Source organism: Sciurus vulgaris (genome assembly GCF_902686455.1).
Source record: "Sciurus vulgaris genome assembly, chromosome: 3".
In the NCBI taxonomy this organism is placed as follows: domain Eukaryota; kingdom Metazoa; phylum Chordata; class Mammalia; order Rodentia; family Sciuridae; genus Sciurus; species Sciurus vulgaris.
In genome coordinates this window covers 33,025,782-33,051,326 of record NC_136463.1, presented here as the reverse complement: position 1 = coordinate 33,051,326, position 25,545 = coordinate 33,025,782, and the positions used below count along the sequence as shown (strand labels likewise).

The window sequence follows — 25,545 nt, the reverse complement described above, 5'->3', positions numbered from 1 at the left end:
TTCCTGAGAATGTAGAAGTTATTTTTTAATATCAGGACAATTTTAAATGGAACAGAAAAGTCTTACAGTGAATTATTTCATAAAGTGTAGAATCCCTGGTAATATAAACAATTATTACCCTAATATATAACTTGCAAACATGAATTCTTACAAATTGTTTTTATTTAAACAAGGCACATGCCTATACATTTATCTGAAGTGCTGGGCAAACTAGTGCTTAAAAAAGTAAGTGAATTTTGCTAAAATAAGATAGCAATATGTTTTATGATATAGTATTCCGAAATAGCTTTCCTAAATAAAAATTAAATCTGAATGAATGAATAAGGCAGCAGAAAAATTTCATGAAGGGTCAGCAGGAGAAAAAACCTCACTAGATTACAACTGAAAAAACAATTTGTTTAAATAAATAAAGGCATTGTACATAAACCTAAATCCAGTGTAACATTATGGTTAAGAGTCATTTCAACAATCAAAAATTATAGTTATTTTGCTTATTCGAATTCTGATATTCCAAACTATTTACTTTGCTCCTATTACAATTAACACTATGAATTATAGGTATAACCTACAACAAAGTGAATATAACAATGTATTAATAAAGTGTGGAAACTGTAACAACTTTGATCATGAATTCAAGGATAAACTTTATTATACTCAAAACATGATCAGCCCATAAAAGAAAATCTACGATACTCTCCTACCTCTGCCATGGTTACCCGATGTGAAAGGTGTCTGAATAAGTTGAAAATAGACTTGTGTACAAAATCTTTCAATACTGGAACTTAGCATCACATGAGGACATCTGGAAGAGGTTAATCTGGCAATGTAAAAGTATTTTATATAACATACTGATTACTGTATACATAACCAAGTTGTTCTCTCAAAACGTGTGTGGTCTGGGCCTGAGGCGACTCAAATTGAAGTTTATGATTCATATGGGTCATAACAGAGCCTTGTTGGGAGCTAATAGGATTCTGAGGGATACATTCTAGTTTTTCAGAAATTAATGTCATGAAAGACCAGCAAGCCCACAAAGAGGCTATTTGTCAGAAAAACACCAGACTGGAGGCCCACTGGGTGTGCCTAACTGCAGACCTTTAGGGTCGGGCCGGCTGACAATGGCAGAAGAGCACCCTCTAGTGGGTAGTCATGGAACTGCCCCTCAATAAGTCTTTGGCATTGAGGACAAACAGCAATGAAATCACTCCTGCAGTTACCCAAAAGTAGTTTGCCAGTGCTTTTCATGCCCATGGAGGCATGAGAACATTTAAAAGGTAATATTTCTGGGAGGAGAATTAAATTAGAATTTTATTACATATCTTTTTTATTTTTGGTACTGGGGATTGAACCCAGGGTTACTTTACCACTGAGCTATATCTTCAGTTCTGTTTTAAGATTTTGAGATAGGGTCTCACTAAGTTGCCGACGGTCTGACAAAGTTGTTGAGGTTGGCCTTGAATTTGTGATCCTCCTGTTCAGCCTCCTAATTCTCTGGGATTACAGGTGTATGCCACTGCACCTGACTTTGGATTTTAATCTAATTATAACTAGGAGAATTTATGCAACAAATTTAACTTCTTAAATAAAACTATATAATACAGTATAAACATTAAACACAAGTATCACACAACACGGTAAATAATAAATAAGTTAAAATATATATATAAATGTCTTATTTTAAAATAAATAGAAAATAAACATTTTAGCAGAGGTTTCTGTCCACTCACCTTCCCAAGAGGAAATTCTTTAAGAGTTTTAAATATAAAAGACTACTGTGTTTCAAAAATCCTATAAAGACCACTGAATATTGAAAACATGAATCAGTCTTGAACTTCTTTTGAGCAATTAATCTGACTGGAAAGTTTCTTTTAAGGGTTTTCTTTTTTTGAATTGTTGGAACCTGTAACTTTTAATCCAAAATGCTCTAAATCTTATTCTAGATTAATTCACCTATCTGGTTCTCTTTTGATATAAAAAAAGATCCTTGGATTGGGGGGTATAGCTCAGTGGTAGAGAGCTTGCCTAGAATCTGTGGGCACTTGGGTTTAATCCCCAGCATTGCAAAACAAAAACAAAAATAAAATGAAAAAATCCTGAACTTCGGCTCAACCTGGTCATTGACAGGATTAATATCAAATAACAGTATCTAGAGGTATAAGAATGAACATACAATAAAAATTATAACACTTTAAGTGAGTTTTAAGTATTGTCTTTCTTTTCCATTTTTCCTTAAATTTAAGAGTTTCCAGGAAATTAATAAATTGTATGGATCCTTTTGGCTTGGGGTGCAGGAAATCTGAAGAGGCATGCTGAGGAGACTGCTCAGCATTAATCATGCCAGTTTGACACGAGCCATTTCCGTTCAAAATAGCAAGTTAATTTTTAAAATGATATGGTGTCACCACATTGAAAATTAAGATGGAAATAGTCTTTCCACCCACATCCTGTCCATCAAATGTTTTATTTAAGAATAAGGAATGAGAGTGCATATTTCAGAGTAAAGTTTACTCTCAAAACACACAGCCATAAAAAACAATTCATCTTCACGTAATCTTTAGTGATTTTTCCAAAGTTAGTAATATATGGTCAAAGTATCTAGCTGAAAAAAGAACTGGAAGATGGCTGTTTTGGGAATGCTATATAAATGTTATCCCATTAAAATACTGTACTTTTTTTTTTTTTTTGCAGTGCTTGGGATTGAACCCAGGGCCTGCGTTAGGCTAATGCTCTACCACTGACCCAGAGTCCAGCCCTTACAAGTGTACCCATTTATACTGTGAGTGAAATTAAGACTGAATAGCTGATAGAGAATTTCCTTTTGGATAAACACGCATCTACATGCTTGTGCAGATGCTATACTAATTTTCATTTTCTCATTTGTCTACTCCGTTTCCTTTATGTCCTCTTGATCTGAAGCACTAGAGATGTCATCATCTGTCTGTTCTCCAGAGAAATATAGCACTGAAGCATGTGTCTTGTGAGTTATGGTGACAGTGCAGGGCCCCTGGGCCCACGGCTCCCCATCTACCTGCATCGGCATCATTGAACACTTCAAAATCAGCTGAAATTAGGAAATGAATAATTAGAATAAAGTCAGTCCCAAGAAGTTCAGAAAGATCTTCCTTACTAATACCACCTATGGTCCCTTAACCCTTCTGCATCTCATTTCTAGAAAACTAAACTGAATACATCTTTATTCATGGATTGTTCAGGGATTCATTTTCAGGGAATGCTTTATTTCTTCAACTGGATTAAGGGCCATGTTTCCAGTTTCCTTCCCACCCACTCAAGCCTCTGGAGTAAGGTTACCAACAGCCTGGGCCATAAACCTGTTTAGAGAAAACAACAGCACGCACACTTTCTTCAATTGACGAATGGCCTGGAAACAGAGTCTGACAGCACTATTTTACCTACCCGAACTGTATGTGCTTGTCCTATTCGAAAAGGGTTTGCCAGTTTCACTTGAATCTGAGCACAATGGAAAGACCCATACACTCCAACGACTTCCAGTAAACCGTCATCATGCCTGACAATGGAAGACGGAAATATGGATCACATGATGCAATGAAATAAAATCAGCCAAGGAAGGGCAGTTACTTTCTAACACAAGTGGGGCCTCCAGCTTATTAAATGTTTGTGTTAGTGAAGTATGCAAAAGAGAAAATCTGAAAAAAAGAAAATGTGAAAGTCTATAAAGAATAATAGAATGCTTTAAAGAAAATGGTGACATAAAATAGACTGTGAAAACACATACCTGGCTAGGGGGTAAGTCTCATCTCCCATCCCTTCCCACAGTCTGCAGCCACCACCCCAGTAGCCGATGTTCAGAACGATGATACCTTCCAAATTAGGCAGCTGTACTTGCTCACCATCCAGTTCTAGCTTTAAAGAAATAAGAGTAGTTAGTTACCACAGGGCACATGACTTCCACACACACCCACCTGGAATCACACAGAAAATGTGAGAGATGCAGGTGTAGATGACTACCTCCTACCTCTCACAGAGATGGTCTGGGCTTTCCCACCTCCTCAGTGAAACTATTTTTTTTTTTTTTTTTTTTTTTGCAGTGCTGGGGATTAAACCCAGGGCCTTGTGCTTGCAAGGCAAGCATTCTACCAACTAAGCTATATCCCCAGCCCAAAACTATTATTTTTTTTGAAACTGTTTTATAAGTTTATCTTGAGACAGAGTCTCACTAAACTGCCCAGGCTGGCCTCAAGCTTGTAATCCTTCTGCCTCAACCTTCAGAATAGTAGTGGAATTGTTTTTAATCAAGACATTAATAATGTCCTTTTTGTTAAATTCCATCATTCTTTTCAGGCCTTGTTTAAGTCACAGCTTACCTTTGACCTGACACTGGTGAAGACTCCCTCCCACCTGAACTCTCCTCTGCTTGCTGGGGACCACAGACTCTACCTCTGTGGCCTCATGTTCCTCCTCAGCCACTCTGGAGAGGTTCCCATCCTGCCTCTAGTTGATGGCATTCCTCCTGGCTGCATACTAGCCCCCTTCTCTTCTCATGCCGCAAGCTCTGGGGCAGTCTTAGCCACCTCTGTGCTGACAGTTCTACTTCCCTGGCACTGGAAAGCAAGCTGGGCTAGATCCCCATATTCAACCACCTATAAAACATTTGTACTGGGCTGGGGTTGTGGCTTAGTGGCAGAGTGCTTGCTTAGCCCATGTGAGGCATTGGGTTTGATTCTCAGCACCACAAATAAGTAGATAAAAGGTTCACTGACAACCAAAAAAAATAAAAGCAAAAACAAAAACAAAAACAAAACAAAAAAAACGTATCTACTGACTGTGGCATCTACAACGCACATAAAAATAGCCAAAACACCTTCTCAGCAACCTGCTTCCCCTCACCAACCTGCTTCCCAGGGAACAGCAGCACAAGTCCTCACATTCCCCAAGCCAGAATCATGGGATTGTCTTGGCCCCCTATGCCTTTCTCCTCCACATCCGTCAATCTGAAAGCAGGTGACGTTACTTCTTTCTTTTTTTGGGTACCAGGGATTGAATCCAGGAGTGCTTAACCATTGAGCTGCATCCCTATCCCTTTTTGTTTTTCTAGACAGGGTCTCACTAATTTGCTTAGGGCCTTGTTAAGTTGCTGAGGCTACCCTTGAATTTGTGATCCTTCTGCCTCAGCCTCCCAAGCTGCTGGGATTACAGAGGCGTGCATCACTGCACCTGGTTGATGCTACTTTTCTATCATTTGGGATGGTACCTTAGTGCAGAACCATCATCTCCTTCCCCGACTGTTCCTAACTTTTTATTACTAGCTTTACTCCTCTCCTATGCACCCCTCACAGAACAGCTGGATTAACACTTAAAATGAACCTCATCCCCTGGTTACAATCCTTCAGTGGCTTGACTCTATGTTCTTGACAAAATCTAAGTTAATACTAATAGGTCAATACAACCCTCTGTGACTTGGTTTCTGTCCACCTCTCCATCCCTATCTTTTTTCTTTTTTAATTGTAGATGGACACAATACGTTTATTTTCTTTATGTGGTACTGAGGATGGGACCCAGTGCCTCACACATGCGAGTGTGGTGTGGCTCCCAGAGGCTCTAAGCAGACTGTTTGCTAATGGCACAGTCTGCCTTGGCTAATGTAAATCTGGCCTCTCACTTCCTACTCACTTATCATCTCTTCCCATCTTACTTATTTTACTAGTTTTGGGTCTCTCCAATAGCATCTCTGTTATTGCTACAACTATTAGATTATTTTTGCAAGTGAGCAAGAAATACACACACGGTTTGCCATCTCATGTTGTCAGGTATATTACAGCAATAATCAATCACTAGATTTCTATTTTTATTGTTTATACATTTTTGTTTCAGCAGCGGGGACTGAACCAGGGCTTTGAGCATGCTAGGCAAGCACTCTATTACTGAGCTACATCTCTAGCCCTTACCATCACTCCTTTCTCCCTCTCTCTTTATGGTACTGGGTGCTGTACCACTCAGCTACATTCCTAATTCTTTTTATTTTGAGACAAGGTCTAAGTTGCCCAGACTGGCCTCAAATTTGCAATTCTCCTGCCTCAGTCTCCTGAGTAGCTGGGATTAGAGGAATGTGCCACTATGTTCAGTTTTATTTTGTTCTGGTATTTAAGAGAGATCTCACAAAAGCAATATGAACTGAACTATGGATTTAAACTACTTCTGAACATTTGTGATAAATTAGGCACTATAGTAGATAATTTAAATTGTGAATCATTTAACCTATCAGTTAAACAGATTCTGGTGTTAGATAAACCTGGGTTTCAAACCTGACTACCAATGCCTGGGAGCAACAACTGTATGAAAATAGGCAAATTACTTAAGTTCAGCTTTTTCTTCTGCATAATAGGAATATACTACTACTTGCCTTATAGTCTGTGGTAACAATTTAGTGGGATAATATGTACAAAGCCCTTAGCAAAGTGCTTGGCACACAAATACCCCATACATGTTAGCAAAGGAACTTAAAAGAAAACTCAGTATTTCTATTAAAAAAAAATCTTCATAATCCTGAAAACATCTAAAACTTTGGAAAAGGTGTTTGTGGCTTACCTCAACTTTTTTATTCAAATCTTTACATTCTTGCACTAAACAATCTTTGGTTCCATAGAATAAATATACAGCCTATGAAAAATGAACAAAAAATATGACATTAAATCTCACAAGTCCTGTAAATGTTAAGAAAAAGACACTGTACCAAAGTTCCCCTCTCTGCCTTGTTGAACAGTGTTTCCTTGGAGTGGATTGAACACTGAAGGACAAAAGGGCACCCCAAAGGGATGCTTTTGATATGCAATTCCCTTTTAGCAGCCTTTTCATTCTATTATGCTACTCTTGGTTTAAGAGTTCTAGGTGAGTTCTAGGTGAGAGCATGCCTATAGTCCCAGCAGTGTGGGAAGCTGAGGGAGGAGGATCATAAGCAACTTAGCGGGTCTTAGCAACTCGGTGAGACACTGTCTCAAAATAAAAAGTAAAAAGGGTTGGGGGTGTGGTTCAGTGGTAGAGTGTCCCTAGGTTCAATCCCTGGTAAGAAAAAAAAAAAAAAAAAAAAAAAGAAATAGGAACAATAGCCCCAGTTTAGAATGAGTCCCATGGTCTCCCTTCCCAGGCACACTGCTCATTCTTCAGAAACTCAAGTATGGCCTTAGCATCTGAGCTTCCTTGGAAACTTTCACACCTCTCTCTTTCCTAGACAATTCTGACATTGATGCTGACAGCAATTATACTGTCATTTAAAACATTTGTTCCCTGTGAGCATTATCTCCCCAAATGGACTGCACACTGTTTGAGGGCAAGATTCCAATTATACAATATTTATTAAATTATGCATTTTCTGAAAACTGAAAAGAGTTGAACTGTGGTACAACAGAGGAAATGTTCATCCCTCTTTTTGGAAGGTGACAATAAAGGCCATTACTTTTTTTTTGGTGGTACTGGGCATTGAACCCAGAGCACTCTACCACTGAGTTACAGCTGTCGCCCTTATAATTTTTTTGAGACAGGATCTTGCTAAAGTTTCCCAGGCTGGCCTTGAACTTGTGATCCTCCTGTCTCAGCCTCCAGAGTAGCTGGGATTATGGGTTATTACTTTAAAATTAAGTCTTGTTTTCAGAAGGAATGTGAGGTAGGGGTGGTTTGTGTTTAAATGATGCTTTTCTCCTGATTTATCCAAAACCTGCATTTTATAAAAAAAAATACTATATTAAAATTGGGAAATTCTACCTTTTCCATATACTCCAGATTACTTAAGGAAAATGCAGATAAACTTAGCAAACATTTAATGATCCATTTTGAATACAGAAATACCGAATACAGAAAGGTGGAGAGAAGTACAGAAATGCTATCCATTATATAAATAGCAATATTTACTATTTTAGTAACTATGTTAATAAAAGGGAATATTACAAATGAAAAAAAGGGAACTATTTTAAAATTTGAAATATTTGTAAAATAGGACCAGGAATACAACCTTTTTGTTTTACTTTTTGAGATAGGGTCTTGTTAAGTTGCTGAGGCTGGCCTTGAACTTGGGCTCTTCCTGCCTCAGCCTCCTGAGCCACAGAGATTACAGGTGTGCGCCACCTGCACCTGGTTGTATTTATTTTTCACATCCTTTTGTTCAATCATTGAAGTCATTTAAAAAATTTCTGGAAACAAAACTTCCATTAAAGGAACTCACTGTGCCAGAAACCAGAGTGAGAACCTCAGCTCAGAGCCACAGTGAACAAGTGCTCTCTTCCTGACCTCATCTCCCTTATGTAGTTTTCCAAGCCAATCGTTTTCTATCTTTTCATTAATGACTTAACCAGAATTTTACTCTGCCTAAAACTGCCTTTCCAAGTTCAGTTACCATTTACATAAGTTATCATATATTTAGTTTCCACCTAAAAAAAATATATTGAAAAACATTACAACTTTGAATTTTCAGAAATCTGTTCCAGTTAATAAAATACATTTAAAAATCTAATTTGACAGTTCAACACAATAGAGCAGGTAAATGTTTCCATAAGTTAGTTCAATTAGAATCTAAGAGATCTAAAAGTGTTAAATATAATTGAACTATTGATTTTTACTGTACCTTCAGTGATAAGCAGGAAATGTTATTTTATCCAACACACCTTATTAAGAATTCTGCTAGAAAACAGAGATGGTGCCTTCTCACGATGAGCATGAAAATTGAGCGCCATGAGAGCATCAGGTCCAATAGAAAAATAGTTGTTCATTGTGAATTCCTGTGAGAAAGGGTAAAGGTGAGCAACAGACTGCTTCCTATAAGCTGGGGTCATACTTAGATACGTAAATCTTGTTTTCTGTTCTTTTTGAAAATTGAGTACTTTCTGTTTTTATTTTTCACAGAGTTATTTTATATTCTCTGGTAAAGTTACCAGAAACGAATTTCAGTGCCAGGCTGGTTACTATGCATATGAATTCCACTTTCTGTTTAGTACACCACACTCATACCGCAGCATCTAGAAAGGCTCTGTTCTATGCACCCCGGGTTTCACTTCGAGGATCCCAATGTATTTGCATCTCTGAGGCTCTGTTTCTATCACTCTCAATCAGGCTATCAGTACTCTTAGTTTATCTTATTTCCTGACCCAGCCTGGACTCCTCAATCTGTGTCTAGCTCTGTTCTTGTCCCTGAGCAACAAGCCCAAAACTTCCAACTTCAACATTCCATAACTATTTTGGGTTGATATACCCCAAGTGTAATTCATTTTCTTCCTACCCAATCCTGAAACTTCCTATTTTTCTTATCTTGGTTAATGTCATTTCCATATATCCAATCATAAAAATCAGAACTCTAGTAGTAATATGCATTATCTCCCTTCCTTCTTATACCAATCAATTGCCAAGGTTTGATCAATTCCAACTTTAAAATGTCTCTGAATTGTCCTCATCCTAAGATTCTCCTGGTTTCTGTTCTCATGCAGGCTTCTAAGTTATTTTCACACAATCTCCAGAATATTTTTTTAACATATAGATCTGGGTTGGAACTGTAGCTCAGTGGAAGAGTGCTTGCTTAGTATGAGCAAGGTCCTGGGTTTGAGCCCCAGCACTGCAAATAAAAACAAAAACAGAGATCTGTTATCTCTGTACTATTTGCTATTTGCTTACCATGCCTCACACTGTTATCTGTTCCCTCTGTGGAAAGTCCTTTGTTCCTTTCTCTGTTTGATCTAAACTGTATTTACCTTTTAAGGACCAACTCCCACATCACTTCCTCTGTAATTTTGTCAGCCTTATCTGCTTGTGCCAAACGAGGTATGCCTGCACCCTGTTCTCTCCCACAGCACTTTTTACAGTCTAGTTAGTGAGGTGGGCACATGGGTTTCTCTTCTTTCCATAACCGGTTCCCTCCAGATAAGCGCCAGGCCTCTGTATCCTACTAGAGTGCTGAGACTCATGCAATGTGGACACTCCATGTCTGTTTGCTAAAATTTTACAACAGAAGCACTAAAAATATACCTTGGGTTTCCTTAAGTTGTAGTATCCTTTATTTGTTATCTGAACTTTCCATCTAAAAAAATAGAAGTAGAAAAAAAATCAGAACTTTTAAACCAAAAAACCAGTACTATGATTGCCTGATAGATGAGATTTTACTATTAAAATAGCATTTGAGAAAGTAACCACATCTAAATAAGAATGCAAATTTTGAGAAAGTATTCAGCATAATTTGACTTTGGACCTTACATAGAAACAAAGATATCGGCATCTACTTATAAGTACAACTAATATAGTTCTTTACATTTAAATTACACTTAACTTCTTGGTTACACAAGTCTTCATTTACAAACCAAATATTATTCCCAAAGCTCAAGAAATACACTTTTTGACAAAGCATAACTTACCGATCTAGTTTGATTCCATCTGCTTCCATTACATTTCTTAGGACCTGTGCAACTGGGATTTCTCCAGCATAACCTGTACCCCAACCCAGTGTATTGGACAGATCATTGCCTGTCCCAAGAGGCAAGACTGCAACCTGTGGAATGTATTTTTCTTGTCCCTAGAACATGGAAGATATACTTCAGATTTTCTCTTTAAACAATGTGTTACATAATAATATTTCATAAAATTTGAAGACCAAAGCAATAAAGATACAAATATAACAACTCTAGGTTGCACTGTTATCACAATATCTCATTCTTATTCTTGCCATTTGAATTGGCAATGTCTTTTAATATTTAACCTACATAATTAAAAAAATACTGTATAATTTATCTTAGAAGTGCTTTTGTAGCAGTGATTTGTTTTTTCTTTCTTTTTCTTTTGCTTTGGTGCTGGGGATGGAACCCAGGGCCTTGCACATACTAGGCAAGCGCTCTACCATTGAGCTACATCCCAAGACACCATTACAGCAGTTCTTAGAGACGAATACCTTAATCTTCATTTCATCAACTGCATCCAGGACCCAGCCCACAGTCCCATCTCCTCCACAAACAAGCACTCGAGTTGAGTAATAGGGAAGAAGAGTACAAAGTTGTAGGGCTTTGATAGGAGGAGTTTTAGTTACATCAAAAACCTAGTGAAAGAACAAGAAAAAAATTATTTTTATCCAATACTGTCCTTCTCATCTGAGAGATGATTTCCCTGTAGATAAGTAGAGACATGGTTAAATAATACTGGCTGCTCTGTATTTATCTTTAATAATATGTCAGGTACCAAGTCAGGCACTTTACATATTCACTGTGGCTTATGCCCCACACTGACAAAGTAGGAGTTCATCTTATTCTATTGGCCATGAAACTGATGCATACAAGAAGGATAAATCACTTGCCTATGAATCTGTAGATAAATAAATGCTTGCGTCTATCTATGATACCACATTGCCTAGTTTCCATTCATATGAAACCACAACCACAATGTTCTGTGTTTACCTTCAACCAGTGTTTCATATTTCTTTATTTCTACTTTTTTTTTTTTTTGTGGTGTTGGGGGTGGAACTGAGGGCCTCAAATGTTCTGGGCAAGTGCTCTACTACTGAGCTACACTCTAAGCCATATATGTGCATGCGTGTGTGTACAAAGATTATCACTAATGCAAGTTCCTACAGATTTCTGGAAAATAATTGTGCAAAATACACAAAGTAATATAATAATGCAAGGACCCTTGATATTCATAAATCTGTATATGATTCTAGGAAAATATCTCAGGAGACGAAAAGGCCCTGAGTATAGATGTTGTCTGTGGTGTTACTTGTAACAGTACAACCCTGGGGATAATCTCAACCTCCAATATCTGGGTAAATAGATTATGACGTATCTGTTCAATATTTTAGTCATTGGGTATACAATTATGGGGACTATGCTGCAATAAGGAAAAACATTTAAACCAGGAAGAAAATGGAATGCAAATCTGTACCTATGATTGCTACAGTATTTTTAACAGGTAGATGATGCATAGATAATGGAAAGAATGTAGACAATGAGCACTGATGTAATTATGCAGAGAAATTGGAGGTGATTTTTCTCTTTCCTTTTTTAAATACTTTTAAGTTGTGTAATATTGAAAGTGAAATATAATAGGTTGTTTAATTTTTCTAAAGCAGAAGTTGCCGGTATGTGGTACAATCTTAATGGCATGACCCTTTTTTTTTTTTTACTTATTTTAAAAAATGAAGTTATAATTTACATATCATAAAATTCACCTAAAGTAAACAAGTCTATCATTTTTAGTATCATTTATTGAGTTGTGCAACTATAATCCATTTAGAAATCTGTTGCTTTAATAAGATCCCTCAGTCTCTCTTCATTTCCAGCCTTAGCTTAAGGCCTGTCTCTATTGATTTGACTTTTCTGGACAGGTCTCAAAAATAAAATTGTTAATATGTGGTTGCCTGAGTCTGGCTTCTTTCACTTAGCATAATGTTTTTTGAAGCTTATTTACTGTAATAGATAGATTATTCCTTTGTATCACTGAAGAGTATTCTATTTTATTTGAGGGCACATGTTTTGTGTGTCTGCTCACCGACTGACAGTTGAACTGCTTCATTTAATGTACTAGGAACATTTGCACACAAGTTTTTAGGGGATATGTTTTCATTTCCCTTGGGTAGATTTATTGGAAGTGGGATTGTTACATGATATGGATTTTATTTTTCCATACATCTGAATGGTTTGATACTTTTATAATTATTATTCTACATGATTAGTGATATAAACATTAGTAACTGCTGAATTCAAGGGAAACTGAAAAGCTAAAAATGCAAAGATTAATAAAGAAAGGAAAGTGATCTGTTTAATTACCTGGACTGGATTTAACAGGATCCTAAATTCTCCCAATAGTCCTTCTCCCATGTTAGTTCCACTACGAGAGTTGGCCAGGATTATTACTGGGGTCCACTGTTTTCCAAACTTAGAGGCTAGCTAAAAATATTAAAATGAGTAAAAAGAGTTTAGAATCTCAGAAATGGCAAATATAACATTCTTCATTCCTTGATAATAATGGTGCTGTAATTTGGTGAAAAAACAATGATACCAGTACTATCATTACAGTATGAAAATCAAGTATTAAAAGAATGAAAGAGGACCTTAAGAGATTAGCCTTTCAGATTAATACAGAATTTTCCTCTGTGGTAAGTCATCCAGCACATGATCAGATGTATTAGGAAGGAACTAACAAGGCAGCCCATTCACTGTTAAAATAGTACCACGTTCTGGCTTAAACTGAGCTGAAAATCTGTCTCTCAACAACTTTCATCATTGTCTTTCAACAATTCATTCATCATTTTAATTTTGCTTCTAACGCTAGTAGAATCACCTATTCTTCCACACTGTTGTGCTTAACCATCTGAAGCACTGTACAGGTTGAATAGACCTTTTCTGAAATGGCTGGAATCAGAAAATATTCTGCATATATATATGGGATAAGACCCAAGTGTAAACATGAAATTTTTGTTTCACATACATCTCCTACACAATAGCACAAAGGTAATTTTTACACAGTGTTTTTAGTGTGCCTACATCTTGATCACAACTCACCAAGTTTAGAATCTTCTATTTGTGGTATCATGTTGGCACTCATAACATTTTGTATTTTGTATTTTTGGATTAGGGATGCTACACCACTGTAACATGAGTTTGTCTCTAGGCAATACATTTCAAATCCTTTCAACCATTCATTTAATGGATACTGATAATGATTTTTCTTTGATCTTTAGCTTAAATTTCCTTTCTTGGTTGCATTCTAGTTGATTAATTTTTTTTTTTAAATGGAGTACTTAGAAGTAGAAGTAGATTCAAAAATCCAGATTTGTAACAGTCAAAAGTCAAATAAAATTAGTCTTTTTTATAATCTAACCATTTCTTTTCTCTTTCTCTTTCCTTGTAGATGTCAACATTAATGAAGTTGTTCTGTGGTTTTTACTGTGATTCTTACACCTCTTATGATTTCAGATTAAATTCAGATAAGGGGTTGTATACTTTTTAAAAAGTATATCATAACAACATTAAGGTTTAAAAAATTTAAAGTGCACTTTTCCTTGCAGGAATATTGACAAAGGTGACATTTAAGATGTAAATTCTTAACTTGAAAAAAGTACCATTTAATTGTAAAACAATACAGTTGAATTGCCATATCATGGAAAATTCTTTTAGAACAAAGTGTGAGGAAAATCCATGTTTTCTTCTCACTGACAGTAATGAATTTCAAATTTAGCTGTTCATCAGAATTACCTGAAGACCTTAAAAAATATGGATTCCTGGGCTTTACCCTAGACTTATTAAATCACACATGGCAATGGAGGTGGACAAGGGAATCCTTTTTTTTGGGTAGAGCACTTTACCAAGTATATTCCCAGTTCTTACTTTTTCTTTTGAGACTGGGTCTTGCTAAACTACTTAGGGCTTTGCTAAATTGCTGAAACTGGACTTGAACTTGTGATCCTCCTACTTTAGCTTCCTGAGTTGCTGGGATTACAGGCATGTGCCACTGTGCCTGGCTTTAGGAATCTAGTTTTAAAAAGCTTGATTCAAATGCAGTGATTTAGAAATCACTAGTACATTTCTGATCTCCCTCTAGGCATGGAAGAACTCAAGAGCCAAAATCTGTGGCACATCTCTAGGAACTGGTAGGGTTCCATATGGCATTTTACACCCCTTCTTGGTCTTGACCTTTTATTTTTTTTCCCCACTTTTTTTTTATAGGTGCATTATATTTGTACATAATGATGGGATTTTATTGTTATATATCTGTATACAATACAATATAACAAAATAATATGGCTGATCTTTATTTTATTTCTGGCTCTGATTCTTCTCACATATACAGAATTAACTATCTCAATACACTGTCTCAAATAACTTTATAGAAATAGAAATAAAGGAAAAATAATCTCTTAATTACCACTTCATAATCTGTTTTTTTGTCTTTACGCATCTGGTTAATAGAAGTTAAATAACTTGGTGGAATGATGATATTTTTGAATTCTCCAAAATCACACTTTTCATTCTTCAAGCTATTTTTCATGCACTCATCATGTACTGTTTTCTGACACCAAATACACCTGAGGGAAGGAAGAAACAAAGACATTAATTAATTTTAAAGTATAATCTAACTGAGCCATAAATCAATTTTTTTATCAAAAAATTTGAAGAATAATTTCATAACTATTGAATATAAAATCTGGCCATGTAAGATATTAACTATGCCTGCATTGTAAAAATAGTTATAAAGTTTGACTGTTATATGGTTATGAACAGAGTTATAACAATAGTTTTTAAACTGTGATCTGGAGCCCCAAGATCCTTTCAGGGCATCTATGATATGAAAACTTTTAATAATTATACTGAGAAATTATTTTATCCTCATTCTCTCAAAAGTGTAGAGTTGGGTTGGGGAGATAGCTCAGTTGGTAGAGTGCCTGCCTCGCAAGCACAAGGCCCTGGGTTCATTCCCCAGCACCGCAAAAAAAAAAAAAAAAAGTGTACTTTTCCAAAAGATATACAATGTGCTACAACAACAGACAGAATGCAAACATTTTCATAAAAGTACATTGTTGTCATCATTTTAAAAATAAACACATATTTTAGTGATTTCTTAATTCTAATTTATAATATGGTAAAAATGAATAGCTATAATCCACATAAACAAAAGTCAATCCAGAACAGCAACTATTATGTGTTAGTTATTTGTGCTTTTGAAATAGGTTCAAGAGGCCTACAGTTTTTGTTGCCTAGATATGCCTCTGACTGAGCTATAAAGACATTCTCAGGTCTAACTTGGAAATTTAAACTTGTAAATGTAAGGAAAATAGTCAATTTCTTTTTGGCAACTGATACACAAGTTATGTTTGCTTTTGAAATACAGATAGAACATGTGTATTCAGATTTGTCTCTGTGTTCAGTACCAATGTATGCCAACAGGCAGGCAACAGTACTGGCAAGGTCTCAGGTTTCTATTTTTTTAATCTGCTAAGCATTTAATCCATTCACAGATAAAGTAGATTGGGCTGGACAAAGGAGGCCACCAGAAAAGAATGGTTACAGTTAAATTAATAATAAAAAAGAGGGTAAACAATTTTCTGCCATATGTCAATTCTCTTGTATTCTATTTTAAGGGTGTCTTTTCCCTTCAGATTTGTCAAATAATTACTGCTATTTACCCAAGAGTCCTACTGACTGCTAAAAACAGTTACTTGCATAATCTATAAAACTATAATAGATGGATACACAGCTAAAGTATGATACCTCTATCTATTGGTTTCTCATCAATTTAAAAATAGTAATATTTTTTGTTGATTTTCCCAAATCAACATCAATATCTCATTTGTGGGAGACAGGGTCAAATCTTACCATGAACTTTAAAACTGGGTAGGACAGAGACAATGATCTGCTAACTTCTGGGAATTCATAACTGCATGGGTAACCAGACATGCATGTGAGGATCACACAGTGAGCATCAGGCTGAGGTGACACTTCTGAGGAGTGATGTGGCTTCCCACTCAGAAGGTGCTGCCCTAGTTATCAGAAAACCAGTGCTCAGGAGAACCAACGCAGAGCACTGCTCTAGCCCCCTCCCATGGGCTACATGATGGTGGCCTCAGGAAAGGGGATTGTGCTCTAAAAACAGGATAGTATTATTCAAAGAAACTGGAAAGGTTACAAATATGTAAAATTTTTCGTCTACATGAATGGTTTTGTTGTATATTAATCTAAAAAGAATGCCCATGGAATTATTTCATAATACTAGCTTATGCTTGAGAATTTATTTACAGAAAGGTATAAAATAAAAATTATCTACCCGTATTCCTAATTCCTTTGACATACTTATTTTCAGTTTTACAATGCATATATATTTGTTTTACAGGTTAGGAACATGATATCTCTATCGATCAATCTATAGATACTGCTTTTCTTCTGTTGTATCATGAGTAATTTTATGTTATTAAATATCTTTTAAAAACATGGTTTGTAAACGATATATAATATTAATGAATCATGTGGATAAAACAATTTATTTAAACCCTTACCTGTTCTTTGAAGAATATTAGTTTGTTCTTGTAAGTATACACCATGTGCTGAACAACCTCAAACATAAATGGGATAATTTCCTTATAATCTAGAAGTTTCTGAATAAAGGGGCATATATTATCAAGGTTTTATTTGAAGGTCTCTCGTTTATTTTTTAGTACTTTTATTTTATTTAATTTTGTGTGGTGATAAGAATTGAACCTAGTGCCTCACGTGTGTGCCAGGCAAATGCTCTACCACTCTATCTTCCCAAGCCCTTTTTAACATTTTGAGACAGGGTCTTGCTAAATTGCCCAGGCTGGGCTCAAATTTGTGATTCTCCTGCCTCAGGCTCCCAAGTTGTTGGGATATACGTGTTTGCCACTGATCCAGGCTAGTTTCCTCTTAAATTTACTTTTTAAAGTACTTCTGTTGTTTTTAATTTTTAAATTATTTTATTTTTTTCTTTTTCCCTAGTAATTATTACAAAATGAAAACTGAGACACGTAACACTGCATCAAGATAATCTCCTTATAAAAGAAAAAAAAATCAATAAATAAGTTGGTTTGCTGTATCTATGCAAGGTCAAAAGGCAAAGCAGATTGACTTTCCCCCAACTAAACTGTCTTACAGATTTGTATTTGTCTTTGTAATTTGTTTAAATACTGTTATGCTTAAAATCTTTTACCATTTCCAAATTATATATTCATCTATAGCTATTTTCTCCCCAACAAGCACTTGTCCTACCACAATTCATTTTCTAGTTCCGCTGATTTGTCACATTTATCATTTACTAAATTCCAATTAATTTCAGAAAAGATTCTGTGGTTGTTATTGAAGTGCTGAGGACTGAACACAGGACCTGACACTTGCTTTGCTGAGCCTGGCTTTGAACTCGAAATCCTCTTGCCTCAGCCTCTTGTACCTTATTATTTACCCTAGCCTGGATTTCAAAGCCAATGGGAAAAATACAAAATTAACACTATCCTGGTATCTTAGTTTAAGCACAATATCACTGGATAATTGCTTATGAGATTATCTTTTTTCCTCTTTTTACTTTGAAATTTTAAACTTTCAGAGAAATCAGGATAGCAAAATGAACACCCTGAGGCTCACCCTTCACTCTGATCCTTCCCCTCTCTCCTCCTTTTTGCAGCGATGGGGATGGAACAGAAGGCCTCTGGAATGCTAGGCAAGTGCTCTGTCACTGAGTCACACCCCTCAAATCCTGATTTAAGTCTTAACATTTTTCCTGTGATTTGCTTTCTCTCTTTGAATACAAACTCATACAATGCTGAATCATCTCAAAATACATTTCAGACATTGAAATTCCACCCTTCGATATTTCCTCAAGTATTTCCTAAAAACAAGAATAACTTGTTTTTAAAATGTTTTACTTTTTTTTGCACTTGCCTAGCATTCACAAGGTCCTGGGTTCAATCCTCAGCACTGCAAAAAGAAAAGAAAAATTTAAAAAAGGTAAAATATTTTGCTTTTTTTTTTACATTAAACACCGGTATGCCTAGCGTTCTAACATTAAACATCTTACTGTTAATTGCTTTGAAACACTTCCATGCGTCCGTTGATTCATCCTATTTTTGGTGCATTTCAAATAAATGGCAAATATAGCAATACCTCCTAAATAACTCAGCCAGTAGGCTTATCATTTTCTAGAGTTAATTATTTGTTTACAGGTTTTTCTCTTTTTTAAAAAAATATTTTTTTAGTTGTAAGTGGACACAGTATATTTTTATGTGTTTGTTTTTATGTGGTGCTGAGGATCAAACCCAGTGCCTCACACGTGTGAGGCAAGTGCTCTACCACTGAGCTATAGCCCTAGTCCAGGTTTTTCTCTTTTGATATAAAATTTATATACAATGAAATGTACAAAAGAGCTACATTTACTAAAATTTGAGAAATGAACACTTTCATACTAAAGCCCATATCAAGACACAGAACATTATATACACTATTCCTTCATAAGAAAATATGGAATGTTTTACAAATCTGCATTATTTTTGTTCAGGAGTATAACTGCTTTACTTCTGTTAAATCAAATTATTTTAGAGACACAGTTTTGTTATATTGCCCAAGCTGACCTCTATTTTTTTTGGTGGTACCAGAGATCAAACTCAGGGTCACTCTGCCACTGAGCTATATCCCCAGCACTATTAAAATTTACTTTGAAACAGGGTCTTGCTAAGTTACTGAGGCTGACTTCTAACTTGCAATCTTCTAGCCTCAGCCTCTCCTGTAGCTGGGACTTCAGGCATGGCACCCACATGGACCTCTAACTGATGGGCTCATGCCTCAACCTCTTGAGTGTCTGGGACTACAGACACACACCATGATGCCTTTGTTCTTTTTAAGTTTAGCAAGGAAAAATTCTGCTGACAAAATTGTTTATTACTTTCTTTAAAAATAGTTACTTGTTCCCAGTAGCTTTTTGGTATGCTGGAGGAGGCAGCTGCATTACACTTGAAGTTGTGATGGTCATTTATGAGACTCATACTAGAACAGGGTTTGGCAAACTATGTCTGGTTTTGTACTAGGCAGAGTTAAGTAATTACAACAGACCAAATGCTTCCCAAAGCTTAAATTGTTTAGTTTTGGCTCCTTATGTATCGTAATATAAATACACTCATCTGCTTTGTTTTGGTAGTACTGGGGATTGAACCATGGGGCGCTCTACCACCAAGCTATTTTCTGGTCCTTTTTATTTTTTATTTTGAGATAGGAGATCCCTAAGTTGCCCAGGCTGAACTTGAACTTGTTAAGATTACAGGTATGTACCACCGTATCCAGTTTTACCTCTGCCTTGGCAGATGGCTTGGTATCTTTTATTGTTTCAGATAATTAATGAAACAAAACACACACAAATAGAAACAGAAATATAAAATTTAAAATCAAAGCTGTGACTAAAGTGGGTGTTGTAAGTCTTCTAAGAGTCAGAAGCTTTGTTTTACTAATCATAGTATGTGGGAAGAGAAGAGAGAGAATAATGAAGAAAAAAAGCCTTATAAAAAAACCCACTAAGTTCCTTTTTTCTTGAGAGAGAATATTACAGGGAACAAAGGTTTAGTTAATGAATACAATGAACACTTAAATATAACCTAATGCCCTACTTTGGTCAGAATTAAGAACGAAAGGAGAGAGAAGCAGTGATATTAAGATACGAGGTGCAGACATACATTGTAGTGGTTGGGGTAGAGGCAGGAATACACGAAAAGAAAAAAGTCTATAGGGAAAACAGACTCTAGCACAGTACTTGGCACAAAATAGATAAATAAATATGGATAAAGACTTAAAAGAGTATATATTAAAGATCCTTTCACTTATTTTGCAGAGTTCAACAGGGCTGCAGGTTTAAAATCAGTCACTTCCTGTTATCACCCCCTTTCACATGATCAGTCTCAGCTCACCAGCTTCTCTAAGAATGTGATGCAGAAAGGAAAGCAGGCCCCTCCAAGGATGGATAAAATCCAGGGAGGGACCTGGTTTGTGTTTGAATGTTTTAATAGGGATGTTTGTTTCTCCTTCCAAAATCTCTCATTCCTACAGGTCACAACGGACTATAATCCTGCATAAAATTATTGGCTAAAATAAATAAACTTGAGAACACTGTAGAATCCATACAACTTCAGGATACTGCTTTTTCCTTCTAAGAATAATACTTCCTAAATTACATAGAAACCATTTCTACCATGGGTAAGGGGTACAGCATTCTGTGAACAGACTGCTCGGTAAGCCTAGGAATAAGCTAATGAGAAGGAGATCTATTATTACAAACACTCACTGCACTCATTAGGGACACAAAATTAAGCACAGAGGCTCATGTTTTAAGAGCTACTCCCAGCGGCTTGGGAGGCTAAGGCAGGAGGATCATGAGTTCAAAGACAGCCTCAGCAAAAGCCAGGTGCTAAGCAACTCGGTGAGACCCTGTCTCTAAATAAAATACAAAATAGGGCTGGGGATGTGGCTCAGTGGTCAAATGCCCCTGAGTTCAATTCCCTGTACCAAAACAAAACAAAACAGAAAAACTTAGTAGTGATTCTCCAACTTCAGAATTACCTGCAGGGGCTATTCAAACAAAAACTGCTGATTCCCAGCACAGGTTTCCAATTCAGTAGGTCTGAGTGGGGTTAGGGTTGCCAGATAAAAAACAGATGTTCAGGTAAATGATAATTTTAGATAAACTACAATGTTTTGGTATAATTCCCAAATATTACATTTTTGTCAAATCTGGCAATCTAGTATTTGCATTATAATAGATTTTCAAGTGATACTGATGCTGCTGGTTTAGGGACCTTACTTGAGAACCTTGAGAAAAAGGATATGTCATAATCAAGAAGGAATAATTTGGGCTGGAGATATAGCTCAGGTGGTAGAGTGCTTGCCTTGCATGCACAATGATCTGGGTTCAACTCAGCACCAAAAAAAAAAAAAAAAAAAAAAAAAAAGAAAGGAAAAATTAGGGAAGCGGAAGTGCAGTAAATCAGGCGAGGGTTTGTAGAGGCAAAAACAGGAGATTTAATTTTGGGCACAGAGAATGGGAGGAAGCACAACAAAACTCATTTCACTGTGAAATTTATTTTAAGTCACTGGTAACTTGGCACTCACTGATTAGGACAAAAGACAGGATAGAAAGAACAACATCTAAATTCTAAAGATACAAAATACAAATGAGTAATTAAAAGACTCTGAGGTTGTCTAAAATATATTATCTTGAAAATTTATTAAGTCTAAGTCTTGTGTAAAATTAGACTTAGACTTGTCTAAGTCTAAATAATGTGTAAAATTATTTAGGGTGATATTTAAAAACAGGTATTGACATACCAGTGTTCATGCCAAAAAACAAAACGAAAATAGTTTTCTACAAAAAATAAAAAAGTGGCTTATCCTATTTAGTCCCAGCTTTCTACTTCAGCTTGTAAGTATGTTCAGGGGCTTTTATACTATCAGAAATAAAAACCCACTACAATGAAGATGTCCAGATTTAAGGTTCATGAGAGCCTAGGTATCAGCATTCCTAATCCTGTTCTGGGGGTTAGAAATCCTTTGTAAGCCAGTCCTATTTACCTTTAATTTTCTCAACTGTGAAATAAGTTAGAACAGATGACCTGCAAGGCACCACTCCCTTCTACCAATCTCGAACATGAGAAACTATATTTTCATCTGTTTCAGACAATATTTAACAACACAAATGTTGTCCAGGTTGTATGTAAAGCCATTAAAATATTCTTGGCTTAATCAAGGTCATGTATCTAAGATACTAGAGTCTTGAAAGAAAATCTGTCAAGAGCAATTTTCATTTCAGTGTTGGTTTTTTTTAAAAATGTATTTCACTATGGCACCAATAGCAAAAGATAGAGTGCTGCCTTGGAATGACACTTGTTTTTACAATGCAAAACTGAGGATGACTCAGTTTTGTGACTGAAAGGAAAAATGTGACCATACTTCACTTTACCTTATGCTAAATGGGGAAACATCCAGTGGTCAAGATGTAGGCAACACTTAAGAGACTTCTGGATGAAAGATAAGAGTCAAGTTTTATTACCTGAAAGGGCAGGCTGACAAAGGAGAGGCGGCCAGACACCTCATCTCAGTAAGGACTACTACAAAGGCTCTTTTCCACATCAGAGGTGTTTGTACTGAGCAGTTTGGGCGGGCCAGCTGCTGTGATTAAAGGAGGCCTCTACACACTCTCAAGAAAACCTACAGGACCCTCTGGCATGGACAGTTCCCACAAAGGCCATACCTGTAGTCGCAGAGCTTGGGCTGATTGCCGCACTGCTGCTTGCAAATCACACAGTAACTGCATAGGGGGACGTTGCCTCGGATCCAGTGGTGGGGCATGGCGTCCGAGGCCTTGCCCTCGTTCTTGAGCATGATCTCCTTGCACTGGAAGCGTTTGTCGGCCTTCTTGAGGCAGCCCTCGTCCACTCGGAGCCCGCAGCAGTCGCAGAAGGCACCCTGCAGAATGTGCTGAGCGCACACGCAGCAGTAGGTGGGCTGGCTGAACAGGTCCGTGTCTCGCCACCCGTGCTTGCTCTTGCGGAAGATGTCCCTGCGGTGCAGTTGCCGGCGCGACCTCTGCAGGCTACACCAGAAGGTGATGAACACCGGCAGCAGCACCGAGCACAGCGTCCACAGGATCAGGTGCCCGTCTGCAAGTAGGCCCTCGGCGGGCGGGCCCGGCACCGGCCTTCTCTCCCCTTCCATCTTCTCCAAGGCCGGAGTCTGACTAGAAGAGAGCAGGCGGGGTGGTGGGGGGTCGCCTTCCCCTCCCAGTCCTCCCTCGGGCTTCTCCCTGGCGAAGGAGGGCTCGCCCGCCGGCCGCCCGGCAGCCGTGTCCAGCCCTCTGCGCCCGGCCTGTTTCTGGAGTCGGAAGCCTGGCGCCGAGGACGCCTCACCTCGCCATGCCTAGCGCAGGCCAGGCTCCCCAAGGGGCGCGATACGCATTCACAGGTTCCCTTCACTGGCAAGCAGGGCTGCTGACCGCGTCGGTAACCGCCGGACCTGGCACCGCGCTCCCCTCGCACCCAGCCGTTCGGTGCCGGCGCGCGGCCTTCTTCAGGGCCCGGCCGCCCCCACCGCCCTCGCCCCTCTCGCTAGGCTTCCGGAGACCCTCGTCTCCTCGCGTGCCATCCCCGGCCCCCTACCTCCAGCCCAGGATTCCGGTAGCTGTCCTGCGCTCGCGATGCCGGGCCAAACGCAGGGCCTCCAAGTGGGTAGGAGGCCGCGCGCAAAGCGCACCAGCGCTGCTGGCACGCACGCCGGCGGCGGCCCCGGCGCGGACTGGGCGGAGCCAGCGGCGGCGCGCCCCGAGACTGGGCGGGGCCGGAGCTGGGAGGCGGGGCAGAGGTTTGAGGTGGGTGGGGGAGGCGGATAGGCTTGAGAGCCACAGAAGAGGGCGGAGAGCATGGTAGGGGCGGGGCAGCGTGGAATTGGGGCGTGGCTTAGGGGAAATGGGGCGGAGTTACAACGGGAGGCGTTAGGATGGGTGGTGTGCTACACATTGGTAATTACAGAAAACGTTAGTGTAAATTTTTTATGAATAATGAAACTGGCCCAACTTCTCATTGGCAGAGGTGAGAGCTGGCACTATTAGAATGGAGGGGACAGTTTTTATTTTTTGCCCTATTGGAAATTGAATCCAAGGGTACACTGAGCTACATCTCCAGCTCTAAAAATTAAAAAAAAAAAAAAAATTAAATTATTTTTTAAAAATTTAAAAATATTTTAAAAAATGTGTTGTTCTTAGATGTATATGACAGTAGAATGTATTTTTGTACATGATGTGGAGTCACACTGGTCGTGTATTCATGTATGCATATAGAAATGTTGCATCTGATTCATTCTACTGTCCTTCCTATTCCTATCCCCCTCCCTTCCCTTCATTCCCTTTTGTCTATGCCAATGAATTCCGCCCTTCCCCCCCTTATTGTGTATTAACGTCTGCATATCAGAGAGAACATGTGGCCTTTAGTTTTTTGGGAATGGCTTATTTCACTTAGCACATTAGTCTCTAGCTCCAACCATTTACCAGCAAATGCCATAATCTCATTCTTCTTTATGACTGAGTAATATTCCATTGTGTATATATACCACATTTTCTTTATCCATCCCTCTGTTGAAGGGCATCTAGGTTGGTTCCATAACTTAGCTATTGTGAATTGAACTGCTATAAACATTGATGTGGCTGTGTCACTATGTTTTAGTCAGCTTTTTCACTGCTGTGACTAAAAGGATCTGACCAGCAAAACTGTAGAGAAGAAAGGTTTATTTGAGGACTCACAGTTTCAGAGGTCTCAATCCATAGACAGCAAGCTCCATTCCTTGGGGCTCTAGGTGAGGCAGGACATCATGGCGGAGAAGAGTGGCAGAGGGAGGTGGCTCACATCATCAGGAAGCAGAAAGAGAGAGAGAGACTCCACTCTCCAGATACAAAATGTATACCTTATAGCCATGTCCCCAATGAACTACTCCCTCCAGCCACACCCTACCTGCCTCCAGTTATCACTCAGTTAGGGATCCCCATTAGGGATTAAATCACTGATCAGGTTAAGACTCCCACAGCCCATTTCTCCTCTGAACCTTCTTGCATTTTCTCACATGTGAGTTTTTGGGGGACACCTCGTATCCAAACTATAACACTGTGGTATGCTGATTTTAAGTCCTTTGGGTATATGCTGAGGAGTGGGATAACTGGGTCAAATGGTGGGTCCATTCCAAGTTTTCTGAGGAATCTCCATACTGCCTTCCAGAGTGGCTGTACCAATTTTCAGTTTGTAGTCCCAACAGCAATGTATGAGCGTATCTTTTCCCCGACATCCTTGCCAACATTTATTGTTTTCTTTCTTTCTTTCTTTCTTTCTTTCTTTCTTTCTTTCTTTCTTTCTTTCTTTCTTTCTTTCTTTCTTTCTTTTTTTTTTTTTTTTTTTGGTACTGGAAATTGAACCTGGGGGCATTCAAGCACTGAGCCAAATTCCCAGTCCTTTTTATATTTTATTTAGAAACAGGGTCTCCATAAGTTGCTTAGAGCCTTGCTAAGTTGTTGAGACTGGCTTTGAATTCACAG

General features: G+C 37.9%; 1 protein-coding gene across 2 annotated transcripts; it reads right to left on the bottom strand.

Annotated features, from left to right (window-relative positions):
* Positions 1 to 1,811: 1,811 nt before the first annotated feature.
* On the bottom strand, positions 1,812 to 23,750 carry DGKE (diacylglycerol kinase epsilon). Of its 2 annotated transcripts, none has more exons than XM_079131407.1 (12): positions 23,627 to 23,750; positions 22,723 to 23,208; positions 14,860 to 15,019; positions 12,762 to 12,881; positions 10,895 to 11,038; positions 10,365 to 10,522; positions 9,982 to 10,033; positions 8,631 to 8,744; positions 6,565 to 6,636; positions 3,755 to 3,882; positions 3,415 to 3,526; positions 1,812 to 3,061 (listed from the first exon to the last, which is right to left on the bottom strand). In XM_079131407.1, exons 2-12 carry the CDS (start codon positions 23,184 to 23,186, stop codon positions 2,882 to 2,884), a joined length of 1,704 nt encoding a protein of 567 aa, XP_078987533.1. In that variant the 5' UTR covers positions 23,187 to 23,208; positions 23,627 to 23,750; the 3' UTR covers positions 1,812 to 2,881. The 2 variants fall into 2 exon arrangements, with proteins under 2 accessions (XP_078987533.1, XP_078987534.1); XM_079131408.1 differs by having other exon boundaries at positions 22,723 to 23,204; positions 23,627 to 23,749.
* Between the last annotated feature and the right edge of the window lie 1,795 nt (positions 23,751 to 25,545).

Excerpts from the sequence above, each read along its gene's own strand:
- DGKE (XM_079131407.1), bottom strand. The coding sequence starts at position 23,186 with ATGGAAGGGGAGAGAAGGCCGGTGCCGGGCCCGCCCGCCGAGGGCCTA. Across the intron at positions 12,882-14,859 it reads AAAAAACAGATTATGAAGTG|CTAGCCTCTAAGTTTGGAAA; the intron begins GTAATTAAGAGA and ends TAATATTTTTAG. Across the intron at positions 10,034-10,364 it reads GATGGAATCAAACTAGATCG|ATGGAAAGTTCAGATAACAA; the intron begins GTAAGTTATGCT and ends CTATTTTTTTAG.